At 35.9% G+C, this 19,532-nt stretch overlaps 2 protein-coding genes across 4 annotated transcripts in view; one reads left to right on the forward strand and one right to left on the reverse strand.

Annotated features, from left to right (window-relative positions):
• Positions 1-19,532, reverse strand: part of LOC311436511 (uncharacterized protein) — a 99,874-nt gene that overhangs the window by 73,367 nt on the left and 6,975 nt on the right. Inside the window, exon 2 of the mRNA XM_084518762.1 lies at positions 18,806-18,882. The gene's annotated coding sequence lies outside the window, so the exon portion shown is untranslated. The remainder of the gene's footprint in view (positions 1-18,805; positions 18,883-19,532) is intronic.
• On the forward strand, positions 664-19,514 carry MYOZ2 (myozenin 2). 3 transcript variants are annotated; one of them, XM_084518759.1, is made up of 6 exons: positions 664-921; positions 1,494-1,597; positions 6,950-7,119; positions 9,628-9,757; positions 11,545-11,728; positions 19,076-19,514. In XM_084518759.1, the coding sequence occupies exons 2-6, from the start codon at positions 1,522-1,524 to the stop codon at positions 19,305-19,307; spliced, it is 792 nt and encodes a 263-aa protein (XP_084374885.1). In that variant the 5' UTR covers positions 664-921; positions 1,494-1,521; the 3' UTR covers positions 19,308-19,514. The 3 variants fall into 3 exon arrangements, with proteins under 3 accessions (XP_084374885.1, XP_084374886.1, XP_084374887.1); XM_084518760.1 differs by lacking the exon at positions 1,494-1,597 and having other exon boundaries at positions 764-921; XM_084518761.1 differs by lacking the exons at positions 664-921; positions 1,494-1,597 and adding an exon at positions 5,991-6,076.

A 19,532-nucleotide genomic window follows, 5' to 3' on the forward strand; every position in this document is an offset into this window, starting at 1 on the left:
AGCTTCTTCATCTTGCTGTTACTGCCCATAATTCAGTTATCAGTGTTCAGACAACAGGTTGTGGGGGGAATGTTTCTTTCTGCCTGTTTCTTTCTGTCCAAAGTTGTTTGCTGTCACGTAATATTTGTACTCCACATATCACACATTTCTTTGACAAGCTGATACAACAGTATCCTGGAATGTTGAATATGACCAAGTTTCAAATTACTGCAGATTTCTGCTCCTAATGCACAAAGAAAATTACAAGATTTTGAATAAGAGTTTGAGAGGTGTGTGCTTGTTGAAAAATTACTCCCAGACATTTATAATACTGACAATTACTCCCTACCACTTATAATACTGAAAAAATTCTCATTTCTTTATCAGAACAGACTTTGTGTATCGGCCATCTGCTACTGACTTTAGCTATCAGCTACTATTGAAGCATGGTTTCATCTTTCACTAAGGATTAGCCCATGCCATTCTCATCTGATAGTCTTGCCCATCCATATATTTAACACCTTATTTTTAAATGTCTCTTTCCTGGTTATAACACAGAGATTATTATTCTCAGAGGTGATGAGGAGATGATCTGTACGGGTATGAGAGGAGCATTCCATTAAATCTTCCAATAAGCTCTGAAAGGGATATAAACTCTCTTTGTTGTGGGTGCAGCTGAATCTTTTCTGTTCTCTTCTTTTGCCAGGAAGATATGAGTGGCTGGAGTGTTTGATGCTATATATAACTAGTTGATGTCAGCTGGATGCCAATTCCTTTGAAGAGGATCAGCCCCCAGTTTGTCTCAGTACTAGGTACCATGCAGATCCAAGCACAAGGGTAGAAACCATCCTGGACCAGGCAGGTCATCCCCATTCATAACTAACTCCTGAAGCTTCAACTAAAGGGTTGAGAACGCTTTTATCTGAACAACATAACCGTAGGGTAAGTGTATTGTTTCCTGAAATATTTTGACATTGTCTGTCCTACAAACTGTCAGATAAAAGACATTTATGTAACCTCTTGACTCTGCAATTGAAAAGATGTTTATTTTTTTACCTAGTCAAATTTGCACTTCCTTTAAAGATGCCAGAGCATCTTATTTAGTTGCTCAAATTCTTTATTAGATTTAAAAAAAAGCAAAAAAAAAAAAACAACAGAATAACATTTCTGAAAACATATAGCAAGTTATAATTAAAATATTAATTATGAATTTATTTTTTTTAATATAATGTGTAGATGTGAGAAGGCCTAGATCACCGACACTGATTTTGCTACAAAATGTATATATCCAACTCAAAGTTCATTCCTTGGAACTTTCTATCCATCAGAATACATCCTAGCATCTGTCTGCAGGCAAAAACTGCAGTGCATTTTGCATAGTTAAAACCACTGTATTTCTAGATCAGGAATAACTAAATTCAATATTCAGCTGTTCTAAACATGCTATCAGAAATTAAAGTTGGCTTACTACTGCAAGCTGGCTCAACAATATAAAAATGTGTGTTTTCTTTCAGCAAGGAAAAATCATATCAGAAAATCACAATGTTATCACATTCTGCCATGGTCAAAGAGAGGAAACAACAAGCATCAGCCATTATGGATGAAATACAGAGAAATGGTATAGCGCTGAACCCAACTTACTCTATATGCACTGTCCTCTAGCCCTCCCTGAAATATTTTTAATCACAGAGTTTAACTCTCTTACAGCTTTGTCTCTGGGTGTTTTGCCATAAATAATCTTGGGGGAGTATCATGCTGCCTATGGTAACTAATCCTTTTGTAGTTGCCTCTTTTCATTTGAAAGCTATTTTCAGATGAACAACTGCTGTGAAGGAATGAAGTAATCTAACAGCTGATGTACATTCTGCTAGGATAGCCTTTCAGAATATTATTTGGGGTTAATAACATGACTTCATTCCATTTTAAAAGGCTATCATTTGAGAAACATGCTGATCTGTCTGTATCCTCTTCTTTTGCTCTTTTTCACTTTGCTTTTTCATATGAATGATAGAAATTTTTGAAACAACTGTTTACAGCTCTGTTCCTCCCATGCATAATTAATCTTTGTAACTAACAAAATTTACTAGCAATGTGGCAATTTTCTCTAGTGCATAGCCACCACTCTTCTGTTGTTGCACTGATGAAAATGCAGACACTTATAAGAAGGTAGCTTGATTTGCAAAAACACGTTCTTAAAAAAAAGTAGGCTTCTAGTGTGACACCTTCAGAAGCAATTAACTCATCTGGGAATACAAGTCTTCCTGGCTTTCACTTGGTACATACTGGATGTTTTTGGAGATCCTTTCAATCCTCCCTATGAACGTTTTTTATCATCTATAAAAAATACCAGTTTTAAAAAAGTGATAAACACCCCACAAGTCTCACTGAAGAAAAAGAAAACAAAACAAACAAAAACAACCAGCAGGGAGCTCTGTTAATATTTAGATTTTATGAAAATCATACTGCCTACATCAGAAAAATACTGGACATTACATTCCAGTACTGAAAATCTTTCTTGTGGTCTTTTGCTCCAAAGAATTTGGGGATGGTTTTTGTGCTCACTAATTGACCTGTCTGATTGCAGGAAGAGTAGGACCAGAGACCTAATGAATTCAGAAAAAAAGAAGCTACAAGTTTCAGTGCCTGGTCCTAGTCCTGACATTTCCATATTTTTTTTCTATACTTTCTATTTCTAAGCAAATACCTCTTCCCTCCTTCCATTCTCCACTGAACACACAAGTCTGAAACCCAGCCTGCCCTTACAGATTTCATTAGAATTCTATTATTTTTTTCCACTGAAAACCCAAGTACTATACTTGCCTGAAATTGCCTGTAAGCTCTTCGGGGCAGAAAATCTGTCTGTCATATGTTTGTTTAGATCCAGGCAATTCATGTGGTAAATGATACTGTTCATAGTAATACTAATAAATGTACCATACAGTTCTGGAAATCATTGGAATTACTGGATAATCTGTGCTGATGCTTGCATTTACTTCACGTTATCTTTGTTTTCATTATTTATGTATTATCAGATTTGCTGTCAAGTTTAGATTTATACACATAGATACTACAGTTTATTCTACAAGATATGGTATGATACATGGCCACTGAAGGCAATACAGACTCTTTAAGTGTATGTTCTAGTTCTATGTCTTGGATGTCTGGGACACTTAACGTTAAAAAAATATGAAATTACATGAAATGTGTGTGATAAGAGTCTGAAATTTATAACTGTAAAAGCTCAGTGAAACCAATTTAGAAACAGAGGATAACCAAAGCCATAATGAGACAAAGCATACACTAGTCCTTTGGGACCAAATGTTGGAAAAATCAGGGATAAATCTGTTTTTTAAATGACTAAATTCAGCTCTTTTAATTTTGAGAATTTATTTTTCCCCTAATTGTTAATTGAGCAAGTTTAACCTGAGACAAGCTGCTGTCTTTCTGGGTTTTGCATCAGTATTAGTAATGAAGATTCTGTATCTGGAAATTGCATGAAAACTAAATTTCATCCAGAAAAGAATCTACCTTGTTTTGCAGACCTATAAAACTCTCCAGTGTTAACAGAGGTAAACAGTAATAGAAGATTCTGTAGTGCAAGTCCCTGTGGCTTGTAACGACACTCAGAAAGTATACCCGATATGTTCTCATTTTAACCCCTTTTATTATAATGCTTTCAGGTAAACAGTTAAACTGCTTGTAAAAGAAGAAAAAAAAAAAAAAAAAGCAGAAACAGTTGTGAGTAAGATACAAAGTCATCCAAGTTTTTACCAGTGTCTAAGTTCTGGGCTAGGTTAGTAACGACTGAAAGCCCACATCTCCCTGTGGTACATGACTTTGTGTTCTAGTGAAATCCTACATGTCACTACATGTTGCAGTAATAGACACTACCTGTAAACCCTCTTACAGTGTTAGAAGAGAGAGGAACGTGGTCACCTTCCTAACTGTTTTTTCTCTGGCTGACTTTGCTTAATGTTAAATTTCCTAAGTGTGATTGGCAGAGGTATACATGTATATATGTATGTTTGAGGAAGCCGTTAGCATTCAATTACACTTAAATCTCATGTTTAGTTCTGTCCTATTTCTTAAATTCATTCTTCAGTAGCTATATGATCTTTTATGATGGAGTTACAAATTCTTATTTCTGATACTATGAAAAACTGTATCATATACTATGACACTCATTATTAAAATTTATAATCCAGATGAAGGTATTTAGAAGATTGTTTACTGGAAGATTAAAAGGGATTGGGGGAATGCAGGAGAAAATAGATAAATCATATTCAAATGAAATCTGTTAAGATTTTAAGGGCAGGATAGGGAGGGCTTGGCAGGAACAAATAAAAACATTAAACTAGAAAGTTAAGATGAGGATTGAACTACAAATTAAACTTCCAGTATGAATGCCCATTTATGAAGTGGACTTGGAGATGTTTTCTTCCTATCATCCTCTAAATGTCCCCCTTTTCTCATTCTTCATCACCTTTCCTGCAGTGACACTGAAACAATCCCTAGACACATTATAAAACCAGACAGCAGATTAGATTTTAGTTGGCAGGGGATTCAAATGAACTTCACACCTATGCTTCTGGGATGCTGCCTAGATACACAATAGTACACAACTGTAGGTTACAAAGTACCTTGGAGCCTACAGTAAACATTAACAAGAACAGCACGTATGTAAGGGAACAGCAAGGCCCAAAATAGTTAACATCCAGCATGTCCCAGAAGAATATTGAGTGGTTTGGACAGAGAACTGCAATCATCTTGGTGCCCCAGTCTCTTAGGACTTACATATTACCCACTCCACAGATAATGAAGAAAAGCTTTTTCTACAGGAAAACATTGCTGATCTGAAAGGTAAACTTCCCTTTCTAATATAAAACCATTCAACAGTCCATGCCCCTGAAGTAATCTTGAAAAATAAGAACATCAAAATATGAGTTGTTGGTCAACATTTCAGGCTGCAGGCCAATAACTAGTGCGCTTATCTCAACCACAGAGCCAAAACTCCACCATTATCTGTCACTGATATGGCTTATTGGACAAGCTGAGTCATTTTCTTCCATGTTAAGAACTCCCTGTTTTGTAGCTACCCCTTAAATATCAGAAGGGTGTTAGGATTCTTTATGCATACTATTTTTAAAGCAGAAGTCCATGCTCCAGTTCATGACACAGTTAGCTTGCTCTTTCTCCAGTTAAATCTACTGCAAGCATTTGATTGAAATAAGTACGAACAAAAGAGGATCAACAGTGATGAACTCCACGGCCACAAACCTGTTTGATGTAGTACACAGAAAACTCATCCTGTACAGCTTGGGCTAAACAGAGCACTGATCTCAGTTACATTTTCCTAAATGTCAACAATCCACATTGCTTTTCCATCATGAAGTTAGTAGGAGACATACGCCATGCACTCCAAATGAAAGTCTGAAACTAAAAATAAAACCCTTTTTATTTTTTTTCCCCCAGCATATGCAAAATTAATTTTGACATTAGGGACCTATCCAGCTAATTAAACTGGGATTCCTGTCTGCTTGCCATGGAAGCAAGATACAGTGTTTTACATCTAATTTGCTTTCTCTTTGTTTTAATGCATTAAAACATACGTTGAAGTTCATACTTTCAAGACCTGTAGATAATTAGAATATGTAAACAATAGGAGGATTTATTATTAAAGAAATAACAGAATGTGATACTGAAAAGTGGATCAAAGAAACACACTGCACCTATTTGATATAATCCTCAAAGCATATTGCACCTTCCCATTTTTCTTCCTGAAGTTTATGAACAACTGAGGAGAATAGTTTTAACTAATAAAATGGCAAATATTAATGTAAGTGGCAATAGGAAATGATTTTCTTGAAAATTCAGCTTCTGCTATATGATCTAATTATTGTTGCATTTGTTCAATCCTACAAAGTTCTAAGCAGAAATAAATTAATACAAAAATAGTTTTCTCAGTGTTGAAGTTACTGTATTCTAAGGTCCAAGCCTTGTCTATAGGTTGAGGACACCTAGCGAGAGACTTCAGTCACTCGGCTTGCTCATTGCCACCAGCACCCCAAACTCCAGAACATCACCACAGAGATAACCGGTACTTTCTGATATTCCATGTTCTCTATTTACAGTCTCAGTTGATCTCCTCTTCCCTGCTTATGCACCTTCATTTTCAAAACCCCTAGGAGCTCACCAAAAAAATACATTTTTTTTTTTTTCTTCAATGGTGAATAAACTAATACTGCACCTAATAATTCAGTATCTGATTGTGTCATTTTGAGAAGACTTGCTTGTAACTTTCCCCCTAGACAGAGTAAAAAATAAAACATTCTAAATCTATCGTTTCCTAAAAGCATGTTGTAATTTGTTCTGTCTCTCATTTCAACACCTTAAGCTTTATTTTGAAGCTTTCTTTAAAAATAACAAAAAATACAACTTAATACAGACTTTCTAATACAAATTCTTCTTAAAGTAGAAAATGGCCTAGATTTCAGAAGAATTGGGGTTTTAAAGAGAAATTCATAACAAAATGCTTTAAGCAATAAGAAACTGGTAGCTGTGCTTAAAAGGAGCAATCTGCTCATCTATCCAGTGCAGGGCAAAAAGTTAACTTAATGTTTGATTTGGGAATGCTGAGGTCAGATAGAATTTTGTTCCAAGTTTCAGCAGAAGCCAGTTTTCACTAGTCTGTGTGCAGGACAATATAGACTTGATTTTCAGAACAGCTGAATGTCATTGAACTGAAATAAATTTGGAGCTTGGGGTGCTTAGCATCTTTGAAAAACAGGTTTGTGGTGTTCTATAATCTGCTCCAAAATTTTAGAAAATGATTAATTTCACTAACACCATATGAAGCTGCCTCATGTATTAGATAAGTATGCACTGATGTGTCATCAGGTTTCAGGTGTAGGGTACGTGACATCAGGCATTTATGAAAAACAGAGGTATGTATTTATCCCTTGTATTTCAGTCTCACCCAGCTTAAACCTTGGAAAAAAGGTCAGCACCCCAAGAGATATCATGGTAGAGGAACTATCGACACTCAGCAACAGAGGGGCAAGACTCTTCAAGAGACGTCAGCGGAGATCTGACAAATACACGTACGAAAATTATCATTATGTAACAAACAAGCCAAGAAATGTGAGTATTTGTAATAACTTATTAATGAAACACAGTGAGACTAGCCTGGGGTTCCCTTGATGCTCATGATACATTATGTACCTGATTTATTTGTAGCTTCAGGAAGAATAAGAGTAAAATACTGTACTAGAACAATGTTAATATGAAGTGAGCTATTTGTATCTATTGGGCTCCTGTAGAAAAATAAAAATAAAAAATCTGAAGACCTTAATACTTCAGGACATCAGATTCAAATAATTTTCATGCAAATTCAGATTCAGGTTACTAGTGACTGGAGTTCTTGTCCTGTAATAATGGGCACATTGACTACTGAAAGTTAACTAGTTAATGATATTCAAAAGGTTGGAAGAAGTAACGGTCTGTTTTACATGGCCAGGAAGTATTCCTATTAAAATAGGTTGGTGGTCTCAACATAGTTGCCAACCAGCTATGTGACTCTCTCAAATGACAGAAATTTTTGAGACTTCTTGCCTTCCATGTCTCAGCAAAGGGACAAACGATGAAGTTTGTCACTGAAAGACAATTATTCTCTGAACTAGGCCCTCAGGAACTGGGTTAAAGCATTAGTGATACCCTGGGAATCCTCATGGCAGGAACTAAATGCACCTGATGTACGTCTCATTTATTGCCTTTGTGAAATACTTAAACCTTTTTGTTTGATCTCTGCAAAGAGGGAGAAAAACATTCATAAATTTTGTCTGGTTCTCCAATGTAATAATGGTTTATTCATTTAACAATGAATAGTCTATGCCCAGTCTAATAAAGTATGCAAGCAGCCCCTCTACTTCCATTGTAATTTCATGTCTTTATTGTTTTAAATCCCACATATGTGATGCTATGATTATATTAGCATCCGAACCCTAGAGAATCCATAGAAAGACTTTGACTGAATTCTTTAATCAAAACCTTCACTTGGAATAAAAAAGATAGTGACTATATGTAATGTATTGTTGTGATAAAACCCGAAGTTTGTATTGGTACAAACAGGGAATGAATAATTGATGAACCAAACAGTAAAGCATCAATGGCTTTGCTCAAACTATGTTCAGTTTTATTAATGAAAACACACAAACACACATGTGCAATTAAATAAGAAACAATAAAATGAATGCAGTTTTTTTGAGTCTATTGAATTATTTTTTGTCTTATGGCATCTCATAAGGAGATTTTGGGAGCAGAAAGTAAGATGCATTTGTAATTTACTACTGTCTTGCTAATCCAAATGCTGAAGGATCTCTCTACTTCTTCCCTGGAATTTCCCCCAAAAACACATGCATACTGCACAGTCATTATGACATTCTGATATGGGAAGAAATTATGCCTCTTTGGTTTCTGTTCCCCTCCCTTAAACGCCTGTTTAGCCACCACTGGTGGTATCTTCACCAACGTTATGATTTTGGCTGCCAAAATTAATATTTCTAACATATTTTAGGATGGCTCCAAAACATACTGCCTTGATATTTTTTGTTTGCTTGTATGTTTCAGGTTAAAACAAGTATAGTTTCTTTGCTTTCCTTCTTTAAGAAACTCATATTCTGGAACTGTCTATATTTAAATTACTTTTAGCCTATGTGTCATAGCTAAAATAAGATACTGACTTCTTATAAGACTCCCGTCTATATTTATGCAACAATGATTAAGCCTTTAGATGTTTCCTTAGAACTGATGACCCAATAGGAGGGTGGAAAATAACAGCATATCATTAATCGCCAGAAAGTGGCCTGCACTGAAGTTGTTATTTCTATTATAAATACAGGAAAAGAAAAGCCCAAACAAAAGCAATTCAACAAATACAGTGGATTTTCAACTGATATAGGACGAGAAGCTTTGATGAATCAGTGATTTGAAACCCATATGCCTTAAACCTGCCGGATTTCTTGAATCTTTGGGCAGCAAGGGGGCCCTGTCTGGCACATCACAACTTCTAGCATCTAGTGATCCATGGGCCCCCCTGCCAAAGTGACCAGCTTTACTCTTTGCTGTGAACTATACAGCCCACAGGCACAGGTAGATATAGTGGTGACTGGTATGAGCAGCAGATGGGATGAAATCTCTTCTTAGACTACCTATTAATATTCAAATATCCCCAATTTTGGAAATGGTCAGAAAACTTAATTGGATGGTAATGATGCTTCAGGAGTCTTGTTCTAGCTCCCAACACCCCCAATCCTTTGAATAAATCCATCACAATCACACACTTGAAATATAGACATTTAAAATTGTGCTGTGATAACATTCTTAACACTGATAAATTATTCTTTTGCTTACATAGCCGTTGTAAGAGAGTTGTGAAACTGTTTCATCTTCTGGGTAACAGCCAGAAAATCCAGAGGAATGCTGTCTAGCAAAAAGGGTACCTAACAGCAGGACAGTGTACCTTTGGATAATATATCCTAGGTCTCAGATCTGGCCTGTAAGCTGAAGTAATATTCCATCCCTCAACAGAGAATCAGAGGGACTCATTTTTTGCCTGTGCTATCAATGATATTTATTTCTCTTTGAATGCAGCGTGGAGAGCCCATGCAGGGTGTTAAAATGGATGGCCTCAGTGTTGAAGGAATTCCCCAGCATGCCCCAATGACACCTCCTAACACACCTGATCCCCGGAGCCCACCGCATCCTGACAACATTGCCCCAGGTAATAGATGAATTTATAGACATGGAATGCATTTATTACCCATCTCACAGCAGACGAAGGAGCTCTTTCTAAAACAATGTCATTAACAATAAGTTATTAATGGAGTTACTATTAGATATACATAAATTGAGTCAGATAACTAATCAGAATCACCCATGGAAATTTAAACCAGTTGCTTCTGTTCGTTCTTAACGATTTGATATGTCCATTGTACTACCTCTCCCTCAACTGAAGGCATGCATTATTTTCCAGTGAGACTGCTCATATATTTATTGATCTTATAAAGATTGAGAAACAGATCTTCAGATTTAAAACCAGATTAATATACTGACTTTTCAATGCCCTATTTTCTAAGATACAACACACTGCTTAACAGTCTGAAAGTTATCCACTGTAGTTTAATTACCTGTAAATGGACATCTGAAGTCATTGCAAGTTTTGCTGGAACCCTTTACAGATAAGTAACTTAAAGAGGAATTTGCCCCTGGCTGTATACACTGTTCTGCTTTATTTAAGTCCTTAACTGTGAGGGTACTGTTGTCTTTATTTAAAGCAGTGAGCTACAGGAAGGCCTTATTTTGTATTCTTTGAAGACTAGAGAAGGCTAATTTGTTTTAATTAATTTATTCAGTGATATAGCCCTTCTTCCTGTTTATGAATTATCCATGAGCAGACTGTGGTTTTTACAAATTCATTCTTTGTTCAGAATTACTCAATGCATGTTTTGTGCAGACCTTTTCCAGTCTATGTAAACTAGGTCAATGCTACTCTGTTAGTGACAGCTACGGCTCTCTGCATCCATGGGCCAAATACAATGCAAATTGAGGTAATTTCCATTGCTAAAACATGATACAAATCTTAAAGTTTTCTTTAGGCAAGAAATATTTATTTTTGGTGAAAGGAGTATTTATTAAACCACAGGGTGGTTTCTTTTTTTTAGCTTACAAAAGGCAACAGCATTAATTTAAAGAGCTAGATGTCATGTGAGGGTAAACAGGAAAACAGATTTCCCTTGTTTTTCAAACAAATACTATAAACTCATATATTAGAATAATCCCTTGCTGGTTCTAATTCTTCAGCTGATTCTAATTCTTCAAATTGCACAGTAAGGTCTGGGCTTTTTTCCCCTTATGTTTATTTGTGCCATATCGTATTTGGCTTTAGAAGAAATCACACTCTGAATAAGAAATCCACTTGTTTAGTAAAATTCTGATCAGAGCCTGATCCTCAGATGATTATAGAGAGGGGAAAATAAAAACTAAAAGAAAACAAAACAAACAAACAAACAAAAAGATGAAAATGATCAAAGAGACATGTAAGTATGACATTTTAAAGCATCAAATGGAGGCAAAAAATCTGATAGAATGGCTGGGACCTTAACTCCTTTTAATGCTTTTGGGAAATCTCATCCAAAGACTGTAGAATTATCTTACTTTTAACCAAAAGGCTGTTTTTAACATTTAATTGTTAATTCAGCCCAAGGTCTGCGTAGATGTGCTCCTTTTTCAGATAGATGCTTATAATGATAGAAACAAACTTAAATAAAACTAAAATAAACTTACCCTCAAAAGAAGAGTAGAATACTTCAGATCAGTTATCTAAAAGGCTACAAATACCTCCTGTGAGCTTTCTGGTATTCTGTTGCTTTGGTTAACTCACTTGATTCAATTGTTCACTTTAACTAACTGTGAAATAATGGTATATTACTTCCTATTTACATAGGATGATGGTAAGGAAACAGAAAAATCAATATACTGTTATACTGGTTTACCTGGATCTCCTTGCAGGATATTCTGGACCACTAAAAGAAATTCCTCCTGAAAAGTTCAACACTACTTCTGTGCCAAAGTATTATCAGTCTCCTTGGATAGAAGCCATTAGGGATGATCCAGAGCTGCTAGAGGCTTTATATCCTAAACTTTTTAAACCTGAAGCAAAGCCAGAACTGCCCGACTACAGGAGCTTTAACAGGTAATTTTGAGTGAACACTGGCTTTTATAGAGCAGTGAAAAATTACTCTGAAATGAAATGTATCCATTGGTTGTAAAAAGACCCATCACCTGTTTTTGCAAGTATACCCATAAGCATGAACAAACAGATTACAGGTAGCAAACAAGAGCTTTAAGAAGGTAAATAGTTCATCTCAAAGTGTGGACCCAAAATTAAATTCTAGAACCAAGAATGTACGATTAATTGCTGAAAATATTGAATGAAAGAGAGAAAGAACAAAACAACCACGGAAATAGAAGTATCAGAATCCAGTGTACTGAATAAATGTGAAAAATGGGATATAGCAATGCCTACAGTATTTCTGTTGACTTTGGCAGGTATGGGATCATGACCTCATAAGACCTACCAGGGAAACTCTCAGTAAACACTTGGCTTGTAAACACTGTAATGCAAACCACATATATTTTTCCTTTCTATTTTTTAATTTTATTTATTTACTTATTTATTTTGCAACTCACACTCTACAGGCTTATATTTTTAGGCAATGATACTACAATGAAATCTATCCCTCTACCAATCCCTCAGACCAGTCAGTTAGCAGCTTGCTTTTTTTTTTTTTTTTTTTACCACATTTAACTTTTTTTGTATCTTCAGTAACTTTTGGTAACAAATCAACAGATGGAACATTACAAGCAGACTTGAAAAAACATTTAAAGTAAAAGGGGATCTGAGACTGAAGTTATTTGCATAGTAGGTAGCATACTGAATACTGAGGCTTTCAGTGGAACTTCTTTATATATTGACAATACTGAGTTTGGAAATACTTTGAAAGTTTTAAAACACATTCTTACTTAAGTCCTTTGCTTTAATTCATGCCATTCACAGTATCTTTGTATATCAAAGTCATGGACAATTTTTCACTAAATGATCCCTGGTAAGCTACTGACACCTGAGGCAAACCAAAACCTCTTTGTCAAAACACCAAATAGATGGCAAATCAATAATAATAATAAATTAATTAATTTTAAAAAAAAGGCATGGCAATATAAACACCACAAACATCACTTGCATTCCTGCCATAGAGGCAGGCCTCAACTATGAACTCAAGGAGAAAATACTCCACAATGCAGCATCAAAATTGGCACTGCTGACACTACATTAATTTTTACATCCTAACAGCAATACACATCACAAGTGTGTAGCACAATCTCGTCAGCAAACAAAATAATAATACAAATCAGAGAGATGAGCCACAGCTGCCAATATTGGAACAGTAGCTGCACAGTTTATGTACTATGGTTATTGTAACTGGGAAAAAGAAAAAAAAAGCCAAACATATATGTATATATATAGAAACAGAGCCAGAATCAGTAGTTCCTCACACAAATGAGATTTTGAGTCCAGCATACAAGTCATCACTGTTGAAAGACAGAATCAGACAGGGCACAGAAGCTCCATTAATAGGGATATGTGTCTTGAGACAGTATCTCATGGCTTCTTTGTGAATTTCTAGCTGATTTGTTGTCCCATAATCTGTTAGTTGTCCTCTATACAACACTAACTGTTCAGATTTCTTTCTATGGAGACTTGCTCTGTGTATGATATAGCAGAACCATAGTTCACCACAGTCCAAATTTGTTGAACATTCATGCATTCATTTAAGGGAAAGGTCAATATTCATCCTTGGAACTGCCATAAAAAAAATAAAACCTGGCATGTAATTCTAGATCCAGATTATGAAACTGGTAAATTGAAAATGCAGGAGATATAATCCATGATATTTAAATAAAGCAACCACTCTCCTCACTGGTAAAAAAAAATCTGCATCCACGTCAAAATAAAAAGATACCCAGTGAACCTAAAAAAGCTGTTTGATACATACAAGGCACTCAGACTTATGTTTTATAGCAAGAAAAACTAGATCCAAAAGAACTTAAGAACTTGCAAAATTGCAATTCAAGATGCTAGCCTATTGGAGACGATCTCAGAGCCATGAGTTATGTGTCTATACTCCTAAAAATGCATAGGAGAGTGGGATGACTGGTTATGGGATTCAATACAGCCAGCACACTGTACCTATCAAGCTAGCCAAAAGAAAACATTACAGAGAATGCTTCATGTGATTTAAATTCCTCTTTGTCAAGGCCATCAGCACCTAATTATTGCTGCCTATCTTCAGGTCAGGGCTAGATTAGGGGCTTCCTTTCCAAAAAAAAGAGCAGAGGTCACATGTATTCTTTAAAAATGCATACTCAGGAATAAGGTTAATTTCTTTGGAAAGAGCATTTTCCTAGGATGTGGCCAGCCTGGGTTTATTTCTAAAGGAATGTCAAACCCTGAGAAGTATAACAGCATGGCTCCAGGCTCTTCCAAGGAAGAGGTGGGAACATTTTTCACTTCCCTTGTTAAGACTTGTACCACAATACAGAAAAGAGTAAATTTACTTGGGCCAGAGGGACGTCTTTTTTTTTTTTTCTCCAGCTGAACAATCCTTTTTCTCTAGCTGAACAATTAAGTAGTTCACATGGAGAAAGAGAAACCAGGGTCTATATCTGAGTTCCCAGATCTTTTCATGTACTTTCTTTAGTTATTCCTTACAGTAAAGGAAATAAATATTTAGAAGCAGAAAACAAGACCTACACCTCTCTGCTATTAGTTGTTCAGCCTGATATCTAGGCTAAGATTCATACTCTGTCTAATCCACTTAAACTTATATTTTTGGGCAGCATTTGTGCTTCAATATGAAGTGCTTCATCCCCTCTGGAATACTCTATGTGAACAGTTAGGTCCATTCTTACAAAGACATCTCTTGCAAAACAGCTCTGGTCACATTCATGCTATTATTTGACAGGGATTCAACAGTACTAGCCATGGTTGTAGAATGAAAATGCTTTTACTGAAAGCTTGCTGCAGTAGTATACTGTGTGTGTTTTCAGGAGTGGAAGTTCAAGCAAGATTTTATTCATTAGAGAATCACAGATGAGTTTTAGTATAAGATAGGTGCAGCTGCCAATACAGCTAAGTAAGATCTGAGCATTTGCAGAAGGAAAACTTTCAGGCACCTCAGGAACTTAGCAGCCTATGGGTTTTGGGCATAGAGTGACGTATCTCTTGGACTTTTATGTCTGTATCATACTAAGTAAGCTATTCTGTGCATCTAGGTCACAGCATCCTTGATTTCTTTAATTGCAGTCTTGGAGAGAAAGCAAATGATAGTGTATTAAACAATCAAAATGTGATATAATGATGCCTTTTTTTCTTTTTATCATTGAGGGTATCAATCAAGGCTTTCTATCATGATTCATCATTCAACAAAGTGCCATTATGTCTCTTCTCCTGCAAAACACTAATACAGTCATTGTTAGTCAGAACGGGGTGTGGTTAACAGTAAGTGTGATGCATAGGACTTCCCAAAGGAAACGGGCCTCAGGTTCTACACAGTTCATTCATTTGTATCTGTTAAAATGGCATGCGGACTTTCCTGGACATATTCAGGTTCCTTTCAGTCTTCTTTGTTCCAGGACAAACTAGCAACATGACTTTAGCAGCTAGGGACCTCAGCTGTGTCCGAACAGCCTCACACAAACATGGCTTAAAAGTTTACTCAGTACTCAAGAGCACTCAGTTGTTGTTGTTGTTGTTGTTGTTGTTGTTTGTTTGTTTTTCTCCACTGCCAGCAACATGGCAGCTCTGGACCAAGTACCAATACTTTTTTTTTTTTTTTTTTTTTTTTTTAATCATTGGCTTTAACAGTAGCAGAATCAGAACTATGGAATTCACAGAATTATTAGTTGAGGTCTAGTAGGCATTTTACACTGCAGGGATCTTGCAATTCTGGCAGGTCAATGAAGGAAGAAGCATTGGAAGCAACCAATAAGCACATTTGCCTTCTGAGGCAGGGCTTTCTGTAAGACAGCCAGTAATGGCTGAATTGCAGATAGTAGTAGGCAGGGTACATGATCAGAGAAACTGGGTTCAGAGGGTTTCTGTAACAGACTCTTCAGACAAGGCTACCCTTTCTCTCCTAGATGACACTGAATCTGCTAGCAGAGAAATGCTGCAGAACAGAGACATGTCATCTGATTTCTCTTGTCAGTTTATTTCTTACTAGAAAATTAACATTTGCTGAGAAGTTTGTAATACCACTTCATTTAGTACCTTTATTCCATCTGCTTTCCTGAAGCTGGATAAAATGTCAAAGGTAGGACTATGAATGACACACAAACCACTACGTCTTGCTCACATAAGACAAGCAAGTCTGACTGGTTCTGCCTCTCCTACCAGAAGAATTATTGCTCAGCTTTCTCAATTCCCAAAGACTACTGTTTCAAAAACACTACAGGAATCTGGTCCATCTGGACTGGGCTCTGCTTGTATTGATTAATGGATTCTGAACTCTGTTGTAAAAAAGCTGAGAACCAGATCCTCAAAGGAATTTTGGGAGCCTAACTCCAAATGATGTGAGAGATTAGTGGAAACTCAGTGCTTAGCCAGTTCCTTAGAATCTTTGTGAAATTGGCACTAAATCTTGCATTAAGCTACCCTGAAGCTCTGAGTATTTTGCAGGGTCAAGTTCCCTGTTCCTGTGTCTTCTTTTTGCACAGAATTAACAATAAGAAGAATGTTCAGAGAATGACAGTCCCATTTTTAACAGTGAAACTCACATTTTTCATAAGGTGATGCAGTAGAAGGTGTTAATCTGATACAGTTAAAACATTGCTTCAAACTTTCAAAATCAACAACTAGTGTCCTATACTGAGACAATTCAATGTTCAATGAGACAGACTGAGAACAAAAAGAAGAAGCCCTACTAAGTCAACAGTTAAAAATAAACATGGTTATGCCTCATAACTGTAAATCACACATCTACTTTTTAGGAATATGTGAAGTAATTACTAAACAGTCTCTTATATTTCCTTGTGCCACTTCCTATGGCTCTGAACCAGCATTTCCGCCCTTACTATGAACAGTGACTACTGGAATTTTTACACGAGTTTTAGGCTTCTATACAATGAATCAGAGGTCAAGTGATACAATTGATGTCCACACAACAGAGGTCATTATGACAGCATGTTGTCAGACGAGTTATTGCTCACAAAAATATACTGCTGCTATAAAGGAAAATTAACATCTAGTAGCCAATTACTATACTCTCCTTTATGTTGATTACCATGTGCTTCTGCCTAGCATGCAAGAATGGCCTCTCTGAGGCCAGATTTTATATAGGAACAACATGATTTTTTTTTTCCCCACAAAATACGTTTAAATTTCTCTAAAACACTCTTGTTTCTGTTACCTACAGAAAATTGCTGCACTTAAAAGCAAAAGGTACTACAAGAAGGAATTTTAACACTATAGAATTGTGTGGAATTTTATACAGCTATTACTGTTCCATTCATCTTGATATTCCTTTGATTTACATATTGATGAGAATTAAATATTACGACAATGTGAGACTGTGTATCTTAATTAGAGCAGCAATTAAAACAATCTTTATTATCCTGTAAGACGCAGATCACTACATTCACTCTGTGCCAATTACCAAGCAATTATTTTTAATCAGTATCATACAGTATCCAATTTGGCACTGTGACCTAGAAGACAAGAAAAGCTTGATACCACAGGCACTTTATACAAAGAACTCACTTTTGACCTCAAGAGAGTTAAATGCCTGGATTGGTTACTGCTGCAAAATCATATCGTCAATTGAGAAAGAGTTTTAGAGCTTAATTCAAAGCTGTCCTCTTCTCTCCCTAAATATGCATGCCCAGAAATTTCATGATTTTTGTATCTTGCAAGATTGACCTTTGGAATTGTCCACTAGTCCTTTTGCCAAAATCTGCATGTGAATCTGAATCAGTGAATCATTTGTGTAATGACAGAGAAATGCCATTTCTTTTAGGTCACAGATTCATTTTTTTCCTGGATTAATCTCTTTAGTTTTGTGCGCTTAATTCAAAAAAGGTTTTGTTTTATCCATAGTTACCTTATTGAAAATTCTAGTCAGATCTAGTCAGATCTTCAATTTTTCTCTTTTAGTTTCTGTTGGTAATTATTTCTCTGGGCTTCTACTATAATACTTGGAGCCACTAGGAATATATACCAGCAGATCTGTTTGGTATCAAACACACAAAACCTACAAGGGCTAGAGGAAATCTGTTTTAAAAAAAATAATTTTCACGCACCACTATATATGTATCTTTGCAGAAATCAGTGTTTATGTGTAATTTTAAAATCTTAAATCTATTAACTGGCCAGACGATATCCCAACAAAGTTATGCATCTAATCAAAATGCAAAGCACAAGTCTGTTAGCTTATAAAAAGGATTCTGGAAAAAGTGAGAGACCTCTCCTTCCCCCCTCATCCCCTCAATTTTTTACAGCCTAGAAATCTGAAAATAATAATAATAAAAAAAAAAAGGATGAAGGGAGGTATTTGTTAATACTATTGCTTAAAAATATCTGCAAATGCATGTAGCAGTTAGTTCCTGCTTAGTACTTCTTATCTTTTAGTTTCTCAGACTTACCGAATGAGGGAACACGTACTTTTAAATAACATGAAAAATACTGGCTGCAAATTAGGGCCAACTTCAGCAAGTGTTTCAAGGTTTAGTTACATAAACATTTTCTTCAGGAACAAAGCTAGAGTAAGAAGTCCTCACTCATTCCCCTCCTTTCCACGGCTGTTGTCTTTGGCTGTTCCTTTCTGCTTCACATTACACTTCATTGCCTCCTCACTTGTCTCACTTGTATTGTTACAATTGTTTCAACATAATGATAAAAAACAGATTGCTGCAATAATTCTCTTCTGAAGTGTTTGTGTGTGTGTGTGTATGTGTTTTGTTTGTTTGTTTGTTTTAATGCAGATCACATAAATGACCCAATTGTATCACATATCCTACATACGTTCTTGTTCTTGCTGGTACAACAATGTGATGCTGAAATATAGTCTAGTGGGAGGAACAGGCTGCTGGGGATAGGAGAAAATGGGGTGAGAACTTCCTGAACTAGTTACCTGCTAGGGAGAGCATGCTGAATTATGATTTTCAGACTTAGAAATTCACCACCAACAAAATAAATTTAGTAACTGTGACTCACCAATTAAAAGTTTTTCTTGCAACATCTATTTTCCCCTCGGATTTTCTGTCCATTGGTAACTCTGAAGAAGTCTTTATCTATGGGAAAATATATCAGATATTAAAGACAATTTGCCAGAAAAGCAATTAGCATACTTTTCCCAAAGGTGTTAAAATGTAAACAAGAAATTACATTACATCTTTATCATTAAAATAGCCTCTATACTTTTGATGCCTCGGAGAAAAATATTTTTTAAATCACATTTTAATTTCATTTCTCTAATATCTACAGAGTTGCCACTCCCTTTGGTGGTTTTGAGAGAGCATCAAAGCTGGTTAAATTCAAGGTACCAGATTTTAATATGCTGATGCTAAATGATCCGAGATTCATGATCCTTGCAAACCCTCTTGCTACCAGAAGATCCTTCAATAGGACTCCTAAAGGATGGACGTCTGAGAATATTCCTGTAGTATTCATTCAGCCTACAGATTCCAACACTGTTCCAGAAACAGAGGACCTGTGAGAGAAGCTGCACTCTATATCATAAAAAATGCTGAAAGCTGCACATCCATGTGTTTTTGGTCCAAATACTACTAAAGTCTACTGATAAAATCTTTCCCAGGCAGCTGGCATATAAGTCATAATGTCTGATGTAATGTCTCTTCTCTGGCATTTAATTTAATCTGTTAACATAACATAAATAAAGTATTCTGGCAAGTATTGGCTGCAATATTTTGTACTTGTGTTT

Source organism: Aythya ferina (genome assembly GCF_964211825.1).
Source record: "Aythya ferina genome assembly, chromosome: 4".
In the NCBI taxonomy this organism is placed as follows: Eukaryota; Metazoa; Chordata; class Aves; order Anseriformes; family Anatidae; genus Aythya; species Aythya ferina.